The sequence below is a fragment of the Tiliqua scincoides genome, chromosome 3, assembly GCF_035046505.1.
Source record: "Tiliqua scincoides isolate rTilSci1 chromosome 3, rTilSci1.hap2, whole genome shotgun sequence".
Taxonomy (NCBI): domain Eukaryota; kingdom Metazoa; phylum Chordata; class Lepidosauria; order Squamata; family Scincidae; genus Tiliqua; species Tiliqua scincoides.
In genome coordinates, this window is record NC_089823.1 from 179,935,839 (window position 1) to 179,956,575 (window position 20,737).

Consider the following 20,737-nt stretch of genomic DNA (forward strand, 5'->3'; position numbering starts at 1 on the left):
AACACCACAAGATTCTTGCAAGCTCTTTAAATATTTGCAACTACAAGAGTATCGCATCCATGCTCCAAAAGTTGTCTAATACACTAAACTGTACCTGGGATCTCTTTCAGCATTAAAAAAGACAAACTCACAGATCAACACAGCTGTTATTGCAAAATGCAGACAGCTACATCTAGGGCATTATCATAATAAAACCTCAAAATGTACAGCTATTGATTGTTGTATCATTTTGGAAAGTATACCTATGCATATAAGCAAGCACACCATCTGTAGAATTCATGTTTTATTTATATGTTGCCGTTTCCATGGAGAACCTCACGTGACAGATTTGTTCCTTTATATACAAAAGCAAATAAAGAAAATTAAAATTTCTGTAGTCTCAGAGCCCAATCCTATGCATGTCTACTTGTAAGTAAGTCCTATTATAGTCAATGGGGCTTACTCCCAGGTAAGCATGGATAGGATTGCAGCCTCAGTATCTTGTTTTGAATATAGTGTTTTTAATCACACTCAGATGTATGAATCCTATTCGTACTATCATGTGCAACCTGGGCTGACCCATCAATGAAGCACACTGAAGAGATAACTTCAGGCAGCAGATTAGTTGGGGGAGGGGACCTACTCATCATCTTCCATCCACTCCCAGAATTGAAAAGGAAGAGGAAGACAGAGAGAAAGAGGACATGTGGAGGCAGGAGAGTGCTGAGCTAAAACATTACAGAGTGGGAAGAGCAGAGGCTGGCACATCATCAGGTAAGGAGAGGTGTCAGGAGGTATTGGGCCAGCCCTGTCTGCAACAATAGTGGATTTATAGATTAAACAGAGACTGCATCATAAAAAGAGCTCCGCCGAATGAATGAAGGCCTAAGACCCATGTAGTCCAGCATCCCGTTTCCCACAATTGGCTCAGCTAGATACCTCTGCAAAGCCCACAAATAGAAAAGAAGGCAAATTTGTTCTCCTGCAACTAGTATTCAGAAGTGGTGCACTGCCATCATGACTAGTAGTCAACAAAAGATCATTATTCTGTCTAACCACCTTTCATTTAAAGTCATCTAACTTAGTGGCCACCAACTGATAGTGAATCCCTTAGATAAATAATAAATTATTTATTGCAAGTTTATACTCTGCTTTATCTCCCTAAAGGGCATTCAAAACTCTGTGTGAAAAGTTATCTATCCTAAATCCCCTACTTATCAGATTCATTAGATGACAGCCAATTCTAGTTTCGTGGAGAGTGCAAGAAAAAAAAATAGGCAGTGGGAGGACAGGGTAGGCTCTACTAAGCCTGGGGCCAGGCTGGATCACCCCAAATGTGTCAGCTGCCTCCTTGATGGGTGGCTGGGGGCTCATTTGGTTCACCCCAGATATTCTACATTTAAACATAATATCACTACCTAAATTGCACAAAAGAGTCTCAACCCTGAATATGATACTTCAGAAAGGTCTTGGCAAAAGATTCATCCAATGGTAGCTGCAACAGAATTCAAGAGATAACATTTCCAGTTATATGAAGAGAGAGATCAAACAACATCAAATCAATCAATCGCTATATCGCTCAATTCATACATTTAGATATCCCGTAAATTAGGGTGCAAGAAGCTGGCATTTGTCCCTCAAAGGAAGGAGGATCTGGATGGGTGGCAGGAGGGATAAGTAAAGTGATAGGGGTGTGTGGCAGGCTTCTGTACAACGAGGCAGAGCACAAACATATTCGAGTTCCAAGATAAGATTTGTTGCTGCAGTATCTCACAATTGTATGTTCTGCTGAAACTTATTAAGTGAAAGATGGAAGCTACATGGAAATTTCAATCATATCTGAAAATTAACAGATTTAAAAGCATCAGTCTTAGGGAACATAGAAAAGTACATCATCAGCAGTATTATATATTGTCCTTCTACATCAGAGTCACTATATTATTTTCCTGAATCACAGACCTTTATGAAATTCTATGAGAATACAAACTTCATACAGTGTGTTGCCATATTTCATTGAAGAATTGTGGTGAATGTTACCTGAAGTTGCTTCAAAAGCTGCTTAATGTACTGACCCAGCTACATTACACCCTGCCCCCATCACTCTTCTATTCACATTGTCTTTCTGCTACTTGGCAGTATTCTGCTCCCTTGATCTATTTCTCTGCCCTTTTCAACGTTCTTTGCCCTCACAGTGCTTACCTCCATTTGCCACCCTACTATTTAATCCAAATGGCTAAGGCAAATCATGTGGCTGTTCACAATTATATCATATGAGATGGAGTGCTGTGACAACAACAAGATCACATAGGATATTACAGGTAATTGTATTAAGGCAGCGTAAGCAACTGAGGAAAAGAACTGAAGGCAAAGAGATGATGATGGTGAGAGAAACAAAAAAATAACCAGAAAGAAGTTAGCATATTTGAAACGAATGCCAAAAAGCTATGAGGAACTTTTTGATATTCACATAAACAAACATGAAATGAGGCAAGAAGCTTCAGTTCTAGCTTCAGCTCACCCCATTTAACTAAAATGAAGCAAGCAGATTTATGAAAGAAAAGGAATTATGCACACGTATCCCCTTCCTGCTCACAGAAGTGAGTGGTGGAGCACCCTGATGCAGAAGAAATCATTGCATCAAGGTGCATAAGCATTAATATTGCTTTAGATTCTGCTAAAACACTCTGGTGTGAAACAAATGACAAGCTAAATTAAGTGTCAGATATGATATCTACTTTTCAGAACAGTATTTCCTCTACCCTGCTCAAGGCCAATAATTAAATTGGGACACCATAATTTGAATCTAATATTAATACGCAGTAGTTATTAATAAGAATTTTCCCAACCATCATTCTATTATTTTGAAAATATTAACACAATCAATGACTCAAAAATGTCATAGTGCAATACAGCAATATGGTAGCTCTCTTACCAACAGGTTTCTCACATACAAGGCCATCAACCATGGCTGTGCATGGATTTGCTTTCAGACCTGCAACCTCTGCTCTTTCGAGATAGGCACAGAATCCAGAGTCATTTGGTTCTCCAGGGAGCCACTGCAACGTTGTGTTTGTAAAGGGAGACATGTCATCCCATCCCCAGTAGGAGATGTTGATCTTGCGTAGACCCACCCAGGGTGAGATTTTCTGTGAAGAAGGTAAAAAGACCACACCATCAGTTGAACTATCAATTGCAGCACTGACTTCCTTCTCACACTTCAACCAATACTTCTGCATTAGTTTAAAATGTATTAACAGTGGTTAAAATGTATTAACAGTGGCGATACCATAGTCTTTCTAGACTGAAGGTTGCCAACAACAACAGTGGCTTCACCAACCTTGATAGAATTTTCTTTTATCTTAAGATTGCAAGTAATGAGAGTAATATAAGGAGTTCACTAAAGATGGGAATGACATGGCCCAAACTACCACCATCCCCTTCTCCTCGTACTAACTACTGCCAGAACAGTTGTGGATAAAGTGGGACACCTTGACACCAGAGGCCACAGCCTGCACCCTCCTCTCTTCTTCCTCATCAAGGAATTGGTGTCAGCCAAATGTGAAAAGCAAAGCTACAAACGTAGGTAAGCTCTGATAGGAGAAAGAGAAGTACAGGCAAGCAGAACATTTCTCCAAAACAAAACTCTTCTATGCTGGGGCAGAGCCTTCATAGTAGGGAGATGAATACGCTTACATAGATCCACTTACCCAGACATTGTGAGCACCCAATAACAGATAATATTCACTTGAAAGCTAATGATGCTTACATTCCTTATGCTTCTGCAGCCAGCCATGCAAAGTTCACAAAACACAAGGACAGTTCTCCATACAGACACAAAACACCCTACAACTGCCACAGCAACAAAATAAGTACGTTTTCAGCATTATGTCTACTATTAGACATTTCACAGGTCTAATAGTGAATTTGTGCAATCAAATCTCATTGTTCTTATGATGGTATTGAAAGCACAGATACCAAGTTAGAAAAAGAAACACATGTGCACACCCCTCAATTTCTGGATCACAACATTGGAAACTAGAAATGCTGGTCTAGGGATAGGCAAAGTGTGAGGTACTCTGAAATACAGCATAAATGTTTAGAGAATTGCCATTTCCTAGGTGAAACTCTTATCCATATAGTTCTCAGTCAGCCCCTTCAAAGTCCTGAAGGCCTTGACCCCTGTCATTCTCAGCCCTACCTTGAACTATTACCAGGAAAACCAGAGATCAATCTCAGAACCTCCTGCAAGAAAATTTGTATTTTATTGATGAGTGATACTTCTACTCATTCCTCTTTCTGTACTGGACAATATGACCAGTGAACCCACTAATGGAAGTAGGTGGGTAGATGCCAAGGGATTGTAGTGTGTCAAAGACTAGACCTTCTGAAAGATTTGTGGTGGTGGCAGTCATTTCAGCTCTTTGAAACAATCTGGCGAGTCAGATACTCACTATGAACATGCTATCCATCTTTGCAACCACTGCACATAAGAGAAGCACTAAGTGATGTCAGCCCTCCAGTTCAGACATGGTTGCTTGTCAACAAACATTTTCTATAAATAGGTGTCCAAGAAGTTGTCTGCAAGTTATGTCCTAATGGATAAGCACTGCATAGTAATTGCTAAAGGCTATGAAAGGAGTTATTGGTGCTGGGTTTGTACGTGTAACACTTGTAGTATTTTTAATATCATTAGACTGCTGTTAAGCTACTGAATGACTGGCTGTAGGACACTGAGTAGCCCAGTACTTACCCTATATTGTTTAGGAAGAGATGTGAAGACATTCCTATTATGTCAGACACTTGGGGCGCAATCCTAACTAACCCCTTATGTTAGTGCTTTCTAGCACTGCTTTCCAGCACTGCTTTCCAGTGCTTTCCAGCACTGACATAAGGGCAATGCAGCTCTGAGGTAAGGGAACAAACATTCCCTTACTTTGAGGAGGCCTCCGTGAGTGACACCCAACTGCAGGATGCAGCACAAGTCCCGTGGGCACCGCTACGCCAGTGCTGGAAAGCACTGACATAAGGGGTTAGGATTGCGCCCTTGGTGTCCTAAGTGTCTAGCTGTTAGTATTTCAAAGTACTGAAGAATGTGGGCTTTTAAACTGCCATTCTCAGCTATTCTTATTGCTTCATCATTGCTATTTATTCATTATACAGTACTTTGAATCCTTCAATATTTTTCCATATTAAATAAATACGAAACTTTCCCAAAATCCTACTTCAGCTTTGGTACTGTCTATATGCTAAGCCCAGTTGAACATACCACACTGTAAGGCATTTATCAAAAGAGAAAAGCTCCTTTTTCTCCCCCAGAAAGGGCACATACTGACAGCTGTCTCTTCTTTTTGGTAATAAGATATAAGACCCAACAACATGATGACTTTTCATATTGTAATAATGGCTTATTGGGTTTGGAGAGGTGGCAGCCATTTCAATGCTTTAAAGGAATACAGTAGGACTTTATTATAAAAACTATGAAAGACCTATTCAACTGCTAATCATTTCATACACTATAAATGATTCATGTTTAGGTACTGTATAGCCCTGTGCATTTCAATAGACAATACAGATTTTGCTGGAATTGTTTATTTTTCTATATAAAAAGCCTCTCCAAATAAATATTTTATTTTCACTAACTAGTATCTATTAATCTTAATACTTTTATTTCATATAACACTTTTAGTTTTAAATATTAAAAGATTTTTTAAGAGTCAAATGATCATCGATATTTCAGGTTATCAGACATTTCTTGGCTGCTGTACCTACATTTGTGGACTCTACTAATCTATCTATAACAAAAAGAAGCCATCTAAAATGAAATCGTATGCCCTAAATCATCATGATTGGAGCCTGAAAGAACAGGCATATAAAAGGAAATCAAGAAGAATCTCAGCAAGCTTCTGCAATAACTGATAGCACGTTCAGAGTGACTTACACAGAGCAAATGTAAAGGGATTGATAGATAGGAATGAAAGAGAAATTACTTTTTAGGGGAAAACAGAAGTGAGATACAGCATAAATCACTGTAACATTTCATTAGAAGTTTTTGATAAGTAAGTGATGGTTTAGCCCAAGATATCCCCTTCAAGTGCATGCATTTGTCTACCTTTGTTGTATACCACATGTGGGTTATCTCAAATTTATAGAGCTGCAGTGTCTCAAGACATAATTCATTTGAATAAAGATATGCTTGGTACGACATCACCTTGCAGAAGTTTGCAGCTTTAAAACCTAACAAAATCCAGAAAATGGAACAGCCATTTCTCATCTATACTACAAGCTAGTCAGCAAACTGACAAAATGACAGGCTATCACAAGTTGTATTGTTAGATCTGAGGGGTTTCTTTTGCTCCATTCCATCTTCCCCTCTGGATAGGTAACAGCACTTTGAACTATACCCCACACAGTTGCCCAGCCCATAGAACTCCTGGAATTTCTGCTTGCCTATTTTTCCCATTAATATTACACAGCCTTTTCTGCTGTATAAATCCAATGTGAGATTTTTCCCTTGCCTAACTTACAGTTTTCGGTATGGCAGCTGAACTGTTTACCAGCATATATAAGTGACTTGTAAGAATTCATTATAGCAATCATACAAAGACAACCCAGAACATCTATGTGACCAGAAAGAGGAGAGCTTGCAGGTAATATGTAGCCAAGTGTTTACCATGTATCAAAATTCTCACACATATCTACACAAAGAAATGTCATTTCCACTCCTCCAATTCTGAGAACTGTAACTAAACTACCAAAAAGTTGATGTTTAAAAAAAAAAAAAGTTAACATGTTCAAGTACAAAAAACACACTTTCAGGAAGAAATCATAAAGAACATTAGCACATTCTTCACCGCTGCTACCTAACCAGCAGCACTCAAGTAGCAACAGATAATCTTGATCCATAAATACTTCTAATGCTTCAATTTAGAGATAACACATGTAGCAGCTTTTGACCAATAGTTATTTCAGCTTTATCTGCACTTAATCTTATCCAGAAAGATGGTATTCAAACTCTAACAAGCATATTGGTCATTACATAAATATCTGCATTATTATTACATGAATGGATAGTAACAACCAGTTTTCTATCACCCATACATGGCATGAACTGAACTCTTCTAGTCCTCTGTATTTACTAAAAAGTAGGGCAGAGTAAAACAGGAACATTCCGTATGAGAAAAAGAAACAAAAGTCCATACTAATGGACTGAGTTGGCGGAACACTGGCAGCAGGGTCCACAAATGTGTCTTACGCACTCCTTAGGATTGGGCCCTTAATAGCCATTCTTGACTTTGGATAACTATAGTATTGCATTTTGAGGGTGTTGTGAAGTAGTATTTACAGTTTCTTTTTGTGCTCTTGGGTATCTCCTGCTGTTATTTTAGAGGCTGTTATTTTAACCCCTGGGGGCTGGGGGATAAGAATAGGCCCTCAGTTTGGCTGTGCTTGTCGTAAGAAGTGACTAAACAGCCACTGGGTAGATGGGACTCGTTAGCCTGGGAAGGCAGCTCATCTGAGAGAAGGAAACTCTGATCCCAAACCTCCACTGCCTTGTGGCTACATCCAGTTATGGAAAAGGCTTCAGGAGTCAACCTTGAGGCAAAATCCAGAGCCGGAGTCCCTGAAGCAGTTCATGGCTGAACACAGTCACGTTCTGGCAACTCCTGTGACGCTGCTGGAACCAATCGTATTGGCTTCTGCCTTTCCATTGGACCATTTCAGCGACATGGAGAGGGGGGATTTGCTGCATGGGAAACAGTCTATCCTCCATATCTACGTACTTTACCCAGGCTTTGCGCACTGGAGAGGACACTCTGTTCCAGAACCACCATTCAGAGCACAATACCATAGTCTTCCGAGACTGAAGGATGCCAACAAAAATTTTAGAGGCAATATTTTACAGACAACAATAGTTCCACTGAATATTTAAGCCTCAAGACTAATTCTTCCCACTGCTTAACTACAAACCAATAATGAGAACAAAATAAGGATTTTTTAAAAATAAAAAATCAGGAGGAAGGTGTCTTTCCTTTAGATTAGTTAGTCTCTCAGGAAGCAATATTTATGCATGCCACAATCAAAACCCAGCAGACATAACCAAAGCAAGGGACAGTCAAAACTAATATTACGGTTATTTAGAAGTTGTTATGGTCATTAAAGATAAAATGTTAGTATCCAAGCAGATCCAAGCAAAGCATTTTTGGGATTTAGCCGGTTCCAGTATTAGCACCCTGAAGATGAATAAATTCAAGTCTCATCATATATTTACACAGTCTCTTATGAATTAGTTACTCAAATTACCTGGAGAGTATACTTCTGTATTTCATCCAAAACAAACTCTACTTCTTTTGAGGTCGTTAATGAAGCAAGGATCCCATTTAAGCCATAGCAGTACAGTCTGGCATTGTCATAGTTCTCACGACTAGAGTTTATACGAAGACAGGCATCTCCAACATGATTCCATCCTTCCCCACACAGATGAGCTAGTAAAGAGTTACACAAGCTTAAAAGCGGTCGTGAAAGAAAAAAACATCACATTTAGAACTAGGCTTTAATATTAACTTTTCAGAATACAGTGCAATGAACGGGCATTTTCTTTTTTTACATGCCTATTATACATAAGGTCAGCACAACAGATGCTTACACTAGAAATGCTCAATAGGACTAAAAATTTCAATTAGTGAAGAAGAACTACAATATCAGGAGCAGTATCATGAGTTATATAATGGGTTCATACTAAGTAATTTTGGAGTAACAATAAGGTTTGTGATTTATAGAAGCGTCCAAGTATTACCATGCTTTACATCAACAGATTAACATTTAGGTGACATGTCGATGGACGCCTCAGAAAACAATACAGAAATTAAATGTTATCTAGAAAAGTATAACTACATTTGAATCAAAGCCAAATGTGCAAATTCTAGACTTTGTCATTTTTTAACTGATTACACTGAATAGTAGCGGCTGCAGTTGTTTGTGCTGAATTTTGAAGAGTTTGAACTGCCAACTTTGATCTTACAGCATCCTCCCTTTTCTCTAATAATGTAAAAAAGAAAATAATGTTAATTTCAAAACATGTTTTTTCCCCCATTTACCTGGTAAAGCTTGACATTCTTGCTGTCGCTGGTCCCACTGACAGTTGAGATTTAGTGAACAACTTTTACAGCTAGTTAGCTTATTGCAGATCTGTTCATTTCTGACATGACACTTGGTATAGTTTTTCACTGACTAGAACATAAAGCACACATACAAGCTATGTTAATTTTCAGAAGGAAGTCAAGTTGGCTTAGAACAGCAGGAGAAACTGATTGGCCTAGTTATATGAAAATGAACAAGCAAATCATGTGACTTTATAGAGGTTACACTGACACGTATCCATGTACAGGCAACTCCTGGTATATGCAGGGGTTCCATTCCGGAATTCCCCATGGACAGCAGAAACCGCAGATACCAGGGACACCCCCAATCTCCGGAGGCTCTTATGAGCCGCACTGAGGCCTCACGCGTTCACCTGCGACCCGTGCGGGGCTCAGAATGGACATTTTAAAAGTCACTTCCGGTTTTTTGATTTAAAAAAAATCTCCAGGGCCCAGGCTTCCAGGCCGTGACAAAACAAACTATACAGTACAAAACAAATTACAAAATAAACTTGGGTACCTCAATCTCGGTCCATCTAGGGCTGCACTTCCACTACAGCAGTGTTTCTCAACCAGTGGTATGAGCACCACTGGTGATACTTAAGGTGATGTCTGGTGACACTTGTGGAACCACCAGACCCTTCTCCACCTGGCAGTGAGACCAGCAACGCAATGCAACAAGCAGCAGTAGGAGGCTTGGCAGGAAGAGCTACAGCGTGCACTTTTCATGCATTCAAAAAAGGCTTCCCATCTGCCCTGAACCTCTTTCCAGTGTTTGTTGTGTTGTATCTGGCTACCCAATTTGGAAGAAGCTGGCAATGACATCACTGTTGGTACTTTTAATATGTGGACCATGCAAAGTGGTACAGTGGGAGACAAACATGGAGAAACTGTACTACAGCTTTAATCCACTTTCAATGCACTTCTATTACCCCATTCTGAAGACTGTAGTTTGGTAAGGTTAGTAGCTCTAACAGTTCTCAGATTCCTTAACAAACTACCTCATTGGAGGTAGTCCCCCCATTGGAGGAATAGAAGTGTATTGAAAATGGATTAAAGCTGTAGTGGAAATGCAGCCCAGGTCTTCTCCATAAGTACCAGCATGTATTAGTACAATTCAAACTTCCTTGAGACTTTCAAACGTTCTCCATCAGACCAGAGTGACTAGGCCCCCGTAGCAGTTCACATAATTCCCAGGCCCCAATAGTGAGCTCCACCTCTTATACTTTAATGTGTGTCCAGTGAACACATGGCACGGATCAAGTCTACGTTTATTTTGGCATTGTTTGAAGGTGAAATTAACAGTATGGAGTAAAAACATGAGTCTGGAGCACAGAAGAGGAGAGAGAAAGAAGTTTAAAAAAGTGAGGCAAATTTATTTCACCTAGGCTTTGTTTCAAAATCAAAATCATCACATAGTAATGAGGGAGATAGCAAAAGCCAGCCATAAAAATGCCCATACATTATTAGAAGAAATAGCAAATGAGGAGAACTTTGCTGAAGTAGAAGAAACGCAGTAGTACTACTCAAAGTAAGGAATTTATCCCATTCTGAGAAATGATATCATTTAGTTTTAGTCTTGCTCATGCTAAGTTAAAACTACCAATTAAAATCTTCTTTAAAAAGTGTAGTAGCATCTTTTTTGTAGGAAAATTTAGGAAAGAGGGGCCCAATCTGGCATTTGCTCCGGGTCCAATGCCAGCTCTCAGCAGACCTGAACACAGGCCACTTAAACAAGCAAACGATATCAAAGTGGAAAACCCTCTGCACATTAAAAGTCCCACAGAAATTCCAAGGTTGTCTTCCTAAGAGGCACACCAATGCAATTTGTTCCTGCCATCTACTGGTGGAATCATATGGCTTGGGATTGTGTGGAAAAACTCAGGGAGGAATACTGATGGAGTAATACTTCATCAGGAGGAATACTCGCTTTTATTTTGATTCCTTCCTACTCTATAAATTAGGCATTTTCCCTTCTCCCCCAATTTACTTTTAGAAAAATGGTACACAAATAAAAAGAAAACCTACATATTTCAGAATTCTTAGAGGAAGTCTGGAGTTCATAGATCTTCACTCCAACTTAAATATTTCTGCTTGTACTTTTCACATGATTGTTCCATTTATCCAGAGTGCATTTGTGTGTTTTAAAGCATAAAGCAATGTGATGTTTTCTTTCAAGTCCAATGTCCAGACATCAGGAGATCAACATCTGTAAAATCTGGCATGCATTTAAAAAAAAATACTTGGAAGGGGTGATCAAAAAAGAATGAAGCCTCAACTTCCAAGAATTTTAATGGGATGCACCCCTAATTTACATTTGTACTTCCTTTATACTTGATCAGGAACTAATGTATTTTGTACACTCAGACATCCATACCAAAATCAGTCCTCAAAAAAGAAGCAATAAAGATCAGAAGATTTTAGCATGCATGACATCTGAGAAAAGCTAAAAGGTACAGAGCATGCCGAGTACAGAGAAAAGAAGATTAAGGGGAAAAACATTACTGCATTTGTTAGAAAAAAAATCCAGCTGCCAGAACGCACGGACAACGGAATTTCCTTTTGTGAAGGGGGAACAGATGAGTATCTGTGACAGATTAAGTGAAGTCTAAAAAATTTGCCACTGGCATGAGAAGACCATGTACTACTATGGTGTCGGGGCCCCTCCCAGATGCCCTGACCACCGACTTACCCTGGAGCAGGCACCCCATGCCCAGGGTGGAGAGGCTTCACTGCCCTTGAAGGGGGCAAAGCCAGAGGGAGCTGGCAGGGCAAACAAGGAACACAGAAGGAAACAAGCCAGGAACAGGAAAGGCCTTTTCTGCCCCACCTGGAGGAAGGGGAGGGGCCAAAGGGGGCGGGCTTGCTCCATAAAACAGGAAGGCCAGGGATGAGAGGCAGTCAGTGTGAAGCAGGGAGCTGTGAGGTAAACAGCTCCTGCTCCTAGGCCAGATTTGGCAGCTCTGCTAAGGAGGAGGACAAGGGTGCTGGAACCCCCTCCCCCTCCAGCCAATCTGAGGCCTCCCTGGGGGTGGAACAAGCCTGCTCCAGGCCCCTCCAGGGGTGGGCCCCTACAATGGTTAAAAAATTCATGGATATTCTAATACAAATTACTTAACGCATGACGCAATGGTCTATGCAGCAACAAGACAGTGCTGGTTCAGCAACATAAAACTGAAAATTAGGAACACAATCCACTTGTGAATTGGTAAGTACTAAATTCAGTATACCTATATTCCAAAAACAAGGTTCCAGTGACAGATGGGAGCCCATGCTTACCCACAGTACTAACCAGTGTTCCATACTCTATTGAACCACATGTGTATTTTTCAATACACTATGGAAGAACACATTATTCTTCAGGTCTCTTGAAAAGGCTTTGCAAAGCATTCAGAAGCAAGTATGTGATACAACCATTTTCTGTTACACAAGCTCCACAAAGCTATAAACACAACAAATTAGCCAGAACCAAATTTTGCAAAGTGACAGAAGGTATGCCGGCAAAATATGCACAGATGAATTTCAGAGAACCTTTTCATACCTATTTGCATTTACTTTGGCTCAGTCATTATACATTATTGACAATGCTGCCTGAGAGGCACATTACAATGAATTTTAACTTGCAAGTAAGCACCATCTGCTCACTTAACACTGTCCCCACCTAATATTTCTTGTTAACATGTCATTATCACAATGTCAAAATCCTGAAAAGTTCAGCCTGCTATTGAAAACGAATCTACTTGGTAAGTAATACTAAACTGTAAAAAAAAAAAAACTTAAAAAACCGAGAGAACTCTGCATTATTTTTATCACTTTTTCTGCAGTGCAGTTTTCTGGTGGTAGATAACCCAAGGCTACTTAACAACATTTAAAAAGAAATTCAAACCAGTAGCTACTATTTTCTGTGTTTTTACATATTCCCTTATTCCCAACTCTTATTTCCTTTAAATCCAATTTACACGTTTCTTTCTGGACAAATCTCAGTAGCCAAGTGCAAGTGAAAATCTAATAGGTAATTCTTGTTAACACTAAAGTTCTAACTTGAGCTAACGAAACCAATTAAATTCAGAATTATGACAGCACATCTGCTGCACAAGTTTTCATGGAGTTGCAAGAAGTGTATAATACATACATGGGAGGGCATTAACGAACTGACTATTTTCACATTACCCTGCCTTGGTTTTCTCATGCAATAGTAGCATATGTCCATAAAATCCCATGGTCAGTTAGTATGATACTTTATGGAAGCTAGATGATCATGTGTTTGAGACTGAACAACTTTTTCTCTTGAGAAGTTTCAGTCAGATTTTGATTTTATGCTTAGTTTTTAATTGTGATGACACCCATCACCCATACTGATTGCAGGCAGCCCAAATGGTAGACAGGATTAGCACACAGAGTAGAATTCACATGAGAATTTGTAATGCACAGTTTCCTAAGCTATTTTGTATCTCTTTCTAGAGGTACTTTTTTGCATAGTTCTGATTAGGTACTACAGTCTACGTCAGCTTGTACAGAAATATCCTGCCTGGATGCTCTCTCCATTTACTAAACTTGTTAGAATTACAAGACATAGGCTTCTCTTATAATTTCCAGTTTGAAACAGTATTTGTTCTTACCCCCCCCCCATCCTACAAATTCTCTAGTGCCTTCACTGTTATTCATGACTTATCAAAAATAATTGCTAGTGGTTCAGTATGTTCATTAGTTAATTCCCTTAAGATCCAGATATGCATATACAGTGGACCAAATGATTAAAGTAGCTCAAGGTTTGTTTTGTTTATGCCGGTTTTCTGGCTATTTTAAGTAGTCCCCTGCTCCTTATCAATGCTACAAATGACAACTTTTTTCTGCTTATGTTTTTGTAAATGCTTGTGTTCAATTACTGAAAGTTTCATGATTACTTCAAGCTATCTCAACAGCTACATTTCTCCTCAACAATCCTAAAAATACCTTTCTCTCATATGCCTTCTGTCATCTATGTTTCTGTCCCAGTTTTCTGGATCTTTAAGCAAGACTTGTTTTAAGCAAAACTAAAAGTCAAACTGATTTGAAAAGTATTCCGAGCTGTATGGTTTCCATCCAAGATCATGTGCACATAAAAAGTTGCACATACCCAGTCCTTTCCATCCCCCATCTCTGCATTGAGGGAATATAGGATACAGAATAAACTCCACAGCCAGTCACAGCACTCTGATCACAATACTTAAACACCTGATAAAGAAACCAGGTGACAGGGCACACAGCATGGAGCTACACCTCTCTGGTTTCATGTTATGCTTCCTGACTTCTTTATCTTCTTTTCCCTGGACCTTTCTTTCTCCCTCTTCCCTATTGCTATTGATAAATTCCTGGTTTTTCAGTCCCTATTCCCCTAGATAACCCTCCTTATTTCTTTACATCCTGTTTTCCCTCCTTTATAGGTTACAGCAGTCATTCTCAAACTTTTTAGAGGCCCTACAGGCTACTGCCTGATTTATAAATGCCAAAGGGTGTAGCTGTAATGGTGATTGGGCAGCAGTGCTCCCTTCCTCCCAAGTTAGCAGCTCATCTAACCCTTGATGCACACAGCCTAATCTGCCCTAATTTGTCAGTTTTGCAAACCACCAAAAATTGGGTCATGACCCAGTGGGTCCTGGACCCACACTTTGAGAACCACTGGGTTACAGGAATTCACCTGACTGAACTTGAACTGGCCGTAAATGGTTCTCAGCCTGTGCAATGACCTACCAGCATCTTTTCTTGCTCAAGGGCAGTTGAGATTCTCAGACTCCTCTGGCAACAAAGTCTTTGCCAGCAGATCAGTTCCCCCATGGGAGCTAGAATCCAACAAGCCTGCTCTCTCCCCAAGAGAGCTATTTTCCTTCCCTCTGCCTGCTGCTGTCAGTCCTGGCAATGTGTGCTTGTGTGAGTGGCATAAGAGAATTTGAACTGAGTGCTGGAATTCTCCCTGGTCTCTGTTTCTCTCCCCTTACTGCCTATGCCACAGTAATACCTTCAGGGCTTTGTATCAGACAGGTTGTGTGTGTGAGATGAGCCAATGTCCTGAGGGTGTCTCCTGATTATCATGCATTGACTGGCGCCTTCTACACCCTGCCCATGTGAGAGCATCATCAGCATGCCACCCCATGATTAGTACCATGTTAATGGTGGTGTTATAGGTGCTGGTGCAGTAGGTGGAAGGGTTGCACCTCTCTGGGGTTTATGAAGTTCTCCTTTTCTGTTAGATTGGTACAGGATACAGACTAGCGTTAACTTAGGGCCCAAACCTATCCAACTTTCCAGTACTGATGCAGCTGTGCCAACAGGGTGTGCGCTGCATCCGGCAATGGAAGGAACAGTCAGTCATCAAGGCCTCCTCAAGTTAAAGGAACATTTGTTCTGTTACCTTGGGGCTGCATTGCAGCTGTATCAACACTGTAAAGTTGGATAGGATTGGGCCCTTAGTCAAGTTTGGGGATTTACTTGGGAAATCCTATACCAGGTCTTCTGTTATCTCACAGTGGATCATCAGATGCCTCAGGGAGCACACAGGACAACAGGAGACCTGCATCCTGGTGCCCTCCCTCTTATCTGGCATTCTGAGATAGCCTACCTCTAAAATCAGGAGGTTGCACATATACATCACAGCTTGTAACCTGTGATGGACTTTCCCTTCAGAAATTTGTCCAAACTCCTCACTTGCAAGTGGCCTAGAGACTGCTGAAGCTCAATGGCTAACATGCCCAGCTAAGAGAGAGAGAGCAAGCAAGTGGCCTAGCAGCTGCCACCTGTAGGTAGGGCACTTGCCTCACCCTCTTTTTCAGACAGGCCCCAACCTGCATATGTGGTAGCTGGAAGGGCAGGGGAAGGAGGATGGTTGGCTACAAGCAAAGCACAACAGAGGATTGGGAAGGCAGCAGGAAAACAAAGGAATGAAGGGGCTGGAAAGTAAATTGCTGATTTATATGCATGTTAGGCCCTGCCCAGTGCTGGACAGCTACTTGGCATTCTTTCTACCCAGCATCTGTTATAATGTAGGAAATGGTACTCACAGTTCTCACCCAATGTTAGACCTGCTCCTGTTACAGCTGAAGTGAGGGAATTACTTGCACACCTCTCAACCTTCATTTAATGTGTAAAATAGCTGTAGGGCAAGTATTGTTTAATCTTCTCTTGCTTCAAATAAACATTAAAGGAAGCCACGTTGTTCAAGGTGAGGGAAATCTAAACACATCAATGCACAGCCCAATTTCTGCAAATAGACTTCATAAGTTGCTTCTCTGCTCTGCATTCCTACCAACTTAATTGTGACACTGGAAAAAGCTTTAGCCCAAATATTTAACAAGACTTAATCTTACGGCTGTAAGATAAATTAAAGTCAGGATGATGACTTAAGCATAAGGACAACAACTTTATAACATGAATATAACTGGATATTCAAAGCAGGAGTCAAACGTTTCAGAATGATCTGCAATTTTGATATAAAAATATGCAGTGGATGCACATAATGATGTGTTCTTATTTCATTCCCTTCAACCTAAGGTCACTGAAACACTAAGCTCAGGGCTATCATTAGAAATAGGAGGAAAGAAGGAGAAAAAAAAAGTTGTGTGTATAATTTGGAAGTACATCTGTTGTTTATACACACAGTACATCTGTTTTACTCACTCTTTTTACCTCTGGACACATAAAAACAGCTTGGGTTTAATTGTTTTGACCTGAAAGAATCCATTTGCAAAATGGCAAAATTGTAATCATGGTGTCAAGGAGTGGGCTGAAGATGTCAGTTGTACAAAATTTCGAACCCAATAGAATTTTGTTTTTTTTTGTTTTGTTTTTTTTTAATCAAAATATCAGAGAAACGGCAGTTCCAAGCATAGAAGCTAATAGAAAACTTTCAAATTTACTAGAAGATACCATTTCCAAACATTATTTTCATATAGAAATTTGGAAGGCGATCCAGCTGCCCCCCACATTTTCTCCTCTTTCTTTCTTGCATGCACAGCTCTTGTGCAGGAATATCCTACCACCCAGCCGCACTGGCAGCTTTCCCTTAAAGAAAATTCTGCACTCACAAAGCATGTTGTGACAGCATGCGACAGCCTGCCAGCTCCAGTGCAAGGAGGAACACCCACCAGAGCAGGTAAGCCGTGCGCTGAGCAGCACGGGGGTGGGGAAAGGGCAGGGGAGGGTGGGGAGGGGGTTCACAGAGTGGGTGAGGGCAGTGACAAGATGGAGTGGGTGGATCAGGCCCGGGAGAGGGTGGGATCAGCAGCATCGGCATACGCTGTGTCCTATCCCCCTTCCTGGACCCATTTTGGGTAACATGGATCAACACAGACTACAGAGCTGCTGCAGGTTCTAACTGACTCATTGTGCAGGCATCCCAGGTCAAGGGGACTAACCTTACTTCCTTTACATTCCACCTGCTAATTAACCCTACAGGATCAGTGTGGCCTGTGCAGGATCCACCGCATCAGTGCGGAGAAGTTTAGGTATGATTGGGCTGTGAATCATTGGCTGAACAATGGTTGAGCTTAATATACTTTCAGACATGTTTTCTGTAGTTTAGCTTCCCTGACCTACTTTAGAATTTCAGCTTCAATGATTTCTCAGTAAAGATAATATATGAAAGGGTAAAGTTCCAAGTAGAATTTCTGCTCATTTTCCAGCTATTCTTACTTAACAGGCCCTAAATGATGTGTCCTTGCAATATGCTATTGTACCTTTAGTCCATTCCTTTCTTCATTTCCTCTCTAGGTTTTTGCCTTCACACTTCTAACATATATGAAAAAATCACATATGCTGGCATTTGCAACTTGCTTCTTAAAATTCACTCCATAAAGCTTCCTTATTATTTGTTTGCTTTTAAAGGAAAATATTTATCTTAGCTATAAATGTTTGTTATCAACTCAGAAGAAATACACAAAGCATTCCAATGTGCTTCCAAAGCTTTGCCTTATCACAAGTAATTTTATACTTCTGTCAAAGCAATACTGTATGCCACTGATAACACATAAGTAAAGTCAATCACTTTTGATAATAATCTCCATGTTTCTCCTCCTGGGTACATGCATCTCAGTGACTAGAAGTGGGGACAAAGGTGAATATTCTTTTTTAAATGTATAAAATGATCAACATTTCCCCTCCCTCACAATTAGGACGCAATCCAACCTGTGTCTTGGGCCAGCGCAAGTCCCTTGCACCAGCCCAAGAGGGTCGCAAAGTGCCATAAACCATGTTTGCACCTCCTCAAGAGTCGGCTAGGCCAGCACAAGGACACATGCCGACTTGAAAAGGAAGCCTTGAAATCCAGGCTCCATGCCGACTTGAAAGGGAAGGCTTGCGTCGGCCAAGCTTGGTCAACACAAGTGTCTGGGGAGGGCAGGGAGGAGGTGGGAGGGAGGCGTTCCGGGACAGGGGAGGGCATGCAGAGGGCAGTTCCGTGGGTAGGTGGGCAGGGAGCAGAAGGCGGGGCTGGAACCCGGCAGATATGCCAGATCCCAACCCCATTCCTCAAGCAGCAGAGGTGGCACAAGTTCAAGGAGACCCATTGGAGTTGCGATGGCTTACCTAGGGGTAAGGGGAAGAGTTTCCCCTTGCCTCCGGCTGAACCACTTTGGGCCACCCAGCCTGGCTGTTCCAGCACAAGATAGGATTGCGCTGTTAGTTATATAAATAAATTATAAACAATATTATATACAAAACAAAAGTGCTGAGCCCAACTTGGCCCAACCTGAACCTTTTTCAGCCTGAAACAGCCATTCTGAAGCCCACAGAGTCTGCAGGTGGACCCCACAGCCTCTGCAGATTTCAGAAAGCCCTCTGGAGGCGACCAGAGACAGAGGCTTTAAGGGGCCGAAACCATGGATTTGGTTATCTGCGGTCTTTGGTATCTGCAAGGGGGTCCGAGAACAGATCTCCTATGGATACTGAAGCCCCCCCCCCCCGTATTACCTTAATAACTATGGGTTGTGACAGATTCTCATTCTAAAAAGTGGGTCCTGGTGCAAAATGTGTGAGAACCACTGCCCTAGAAAATACGTTTAGGGTAACATTGATCTATCTAACAGCCCAATCATAAAGATGGTGGTGCTGCCAGGTGCAGCGGTCCCAAAAGTGGCTACCACTGCATCCTGCAGTCCCGCGGCAACCACCAGAGGTCTCCTCGGGGGAAGGGGACTTGCGTCTCTGTCTCTCCCAAGGAAAGGCCTAAGCCCTGCAGTGGGAATTCTCAAGTCTGTACCGGCTATTTTGCACCAGGCCTTCCAGCCTGACACGGAGTTCAGGATTTGGTGGAGCAGAGCTCTGCTGGTCCCACCCCTCTCCCGCCCCAGTTCTTTCTTCTGCTCTGCCCTCTCTCACATTGGAACACCTTCCCCCTGCCTCTGAGGCCCTCACTGCTACCCAGAGTTTTTACCTTGCTCTGGGCTGCATCCAGCTGGCGCTGGACAGAGCACCAACTGACTTGGCACAGGGTTTTGTGGTTGTGCCTTACAGCATGTTTGTGACACCCAGCGTCGGCGATACACTCATACTGCTGGCACTAAAGAACTCAGGAACAGGCTCTAAGTTGACCTGTTGTGGTTATGAACTACTTTTATTACATCCTTTTTGTGATACACACATCCAGATTATTTGATAGTCACAAATTTACTATGCAATATAGTTCAGAAGCAGTTTATAAACAAAGCAGTTTATGGCCTTTTCCAGAGGCAACCCACCACTACTCCCACATGACTGGAGAAGAACAGTATAGATGTTTGTGGCAATCAGATAAAGTTTTAGGGATTTGCTTGACTGGCAAGGGAAATTGGAAAACAAAGTTTTTCTACAAATTTCATTATTTCTCGTTCCAATTATATTAAATGTATTTGCAATTAATTTATGAAGTAGTAACTCATTAGGCATTTCAAAAATCTGATTATAATATGACATTTACATTCACTAGCACCAAAGAGCAAGCTAATGGTTACAAAGCAATGTCATTAACAAAACTGCCAGATATTCATAAATACTCACCACACTGCAGTTACTGTTTGCTGAAATGCACCTCTTGTCATCACACCACTGACAGCCATTTGTATTGGCAGTACAGCTGGCACAGTCTGCATATCTGTAACATCTGTCATCTGCTGCAGCTATAATACAAATGAAAGACAACACAAAGCATCAAGATGAGAAACAAAGGATGTCACACTTCTTAATTCACACATTTTTAACAGCTGCTGCAAACACGACCCAGTGTTCATTCATCGTAAATATGACCTTCAAACCAAGGCTCAAATTCCTTAACATGAAGTTCTAAATGTGTTAGCTACATTTTATTTATTATACTCTTGCCTTAACTGACGTGTTTACAGTATCTACCTTAAAGCTTTTTAGATTTAGAATTGCTAAAGCATCAGTCACGGGGGAAACAAATTCCAAAATATTAGTGGCCAAATACTATGCATAAACACCCCAGAAATTAAACTTACATACAAAACCAGAAGCATATCCACATCAATTCACCATAAATAACTCTCTAAAGATCCAAGTACTCATTGCTTGTTGAAAGGGAAGAAAAGACTGCATTCAGTCATAGTACCGAGACCGACAGCGCAATCTCAACCTGTACCTGCACAGGTCAGGAAGCA

The 20,737-nt window shown here is 41.0% G+C and overlaps 1 protein-coding gene across 2 annotated transcripts in view; it reads right to left on the reverse strand.

Annotated features, from left to right (window-relative positions):
• The window catches only part of ATRNL1 (attractin like 1), a 702,039-nt gene that overhangs the window by 546,443 nt on the left and 134,859 nt on the right, over nucleotides 1–20,737 (reverse strand). For both annotated transcript variants that reach the window (XR_010794071.1, XM_066619507.1), the window contains exons 13-16: nucleotides 20,121–20,239; nucleotides 9,075–9,207; nucleotides 8,281–8,462; nucleotides 2,912–3,125 (exon numbers count right to left, since the gene is read on the reverse strand). Coding sequence is in view for 1 of the 2 variants with exons in the window: in XM_066619507.1 (XP_066475604.1) it covers nucleotides 2,912–3,125; nucleotides 8,281–8,462; nucleotides 9,075–9,207; nucleotides 20,121–20,239 (648 nt within the window). In the remaining variant the exon portion in view is untranslated. The remainder of the gene's footprint in view (nucleotides 1–2,911; nucleotides 3,126–8,280; nucleotides 8,463–9,074; nucleotides 9,208–20,120; nucleotides 20,240–20,737) is intronic.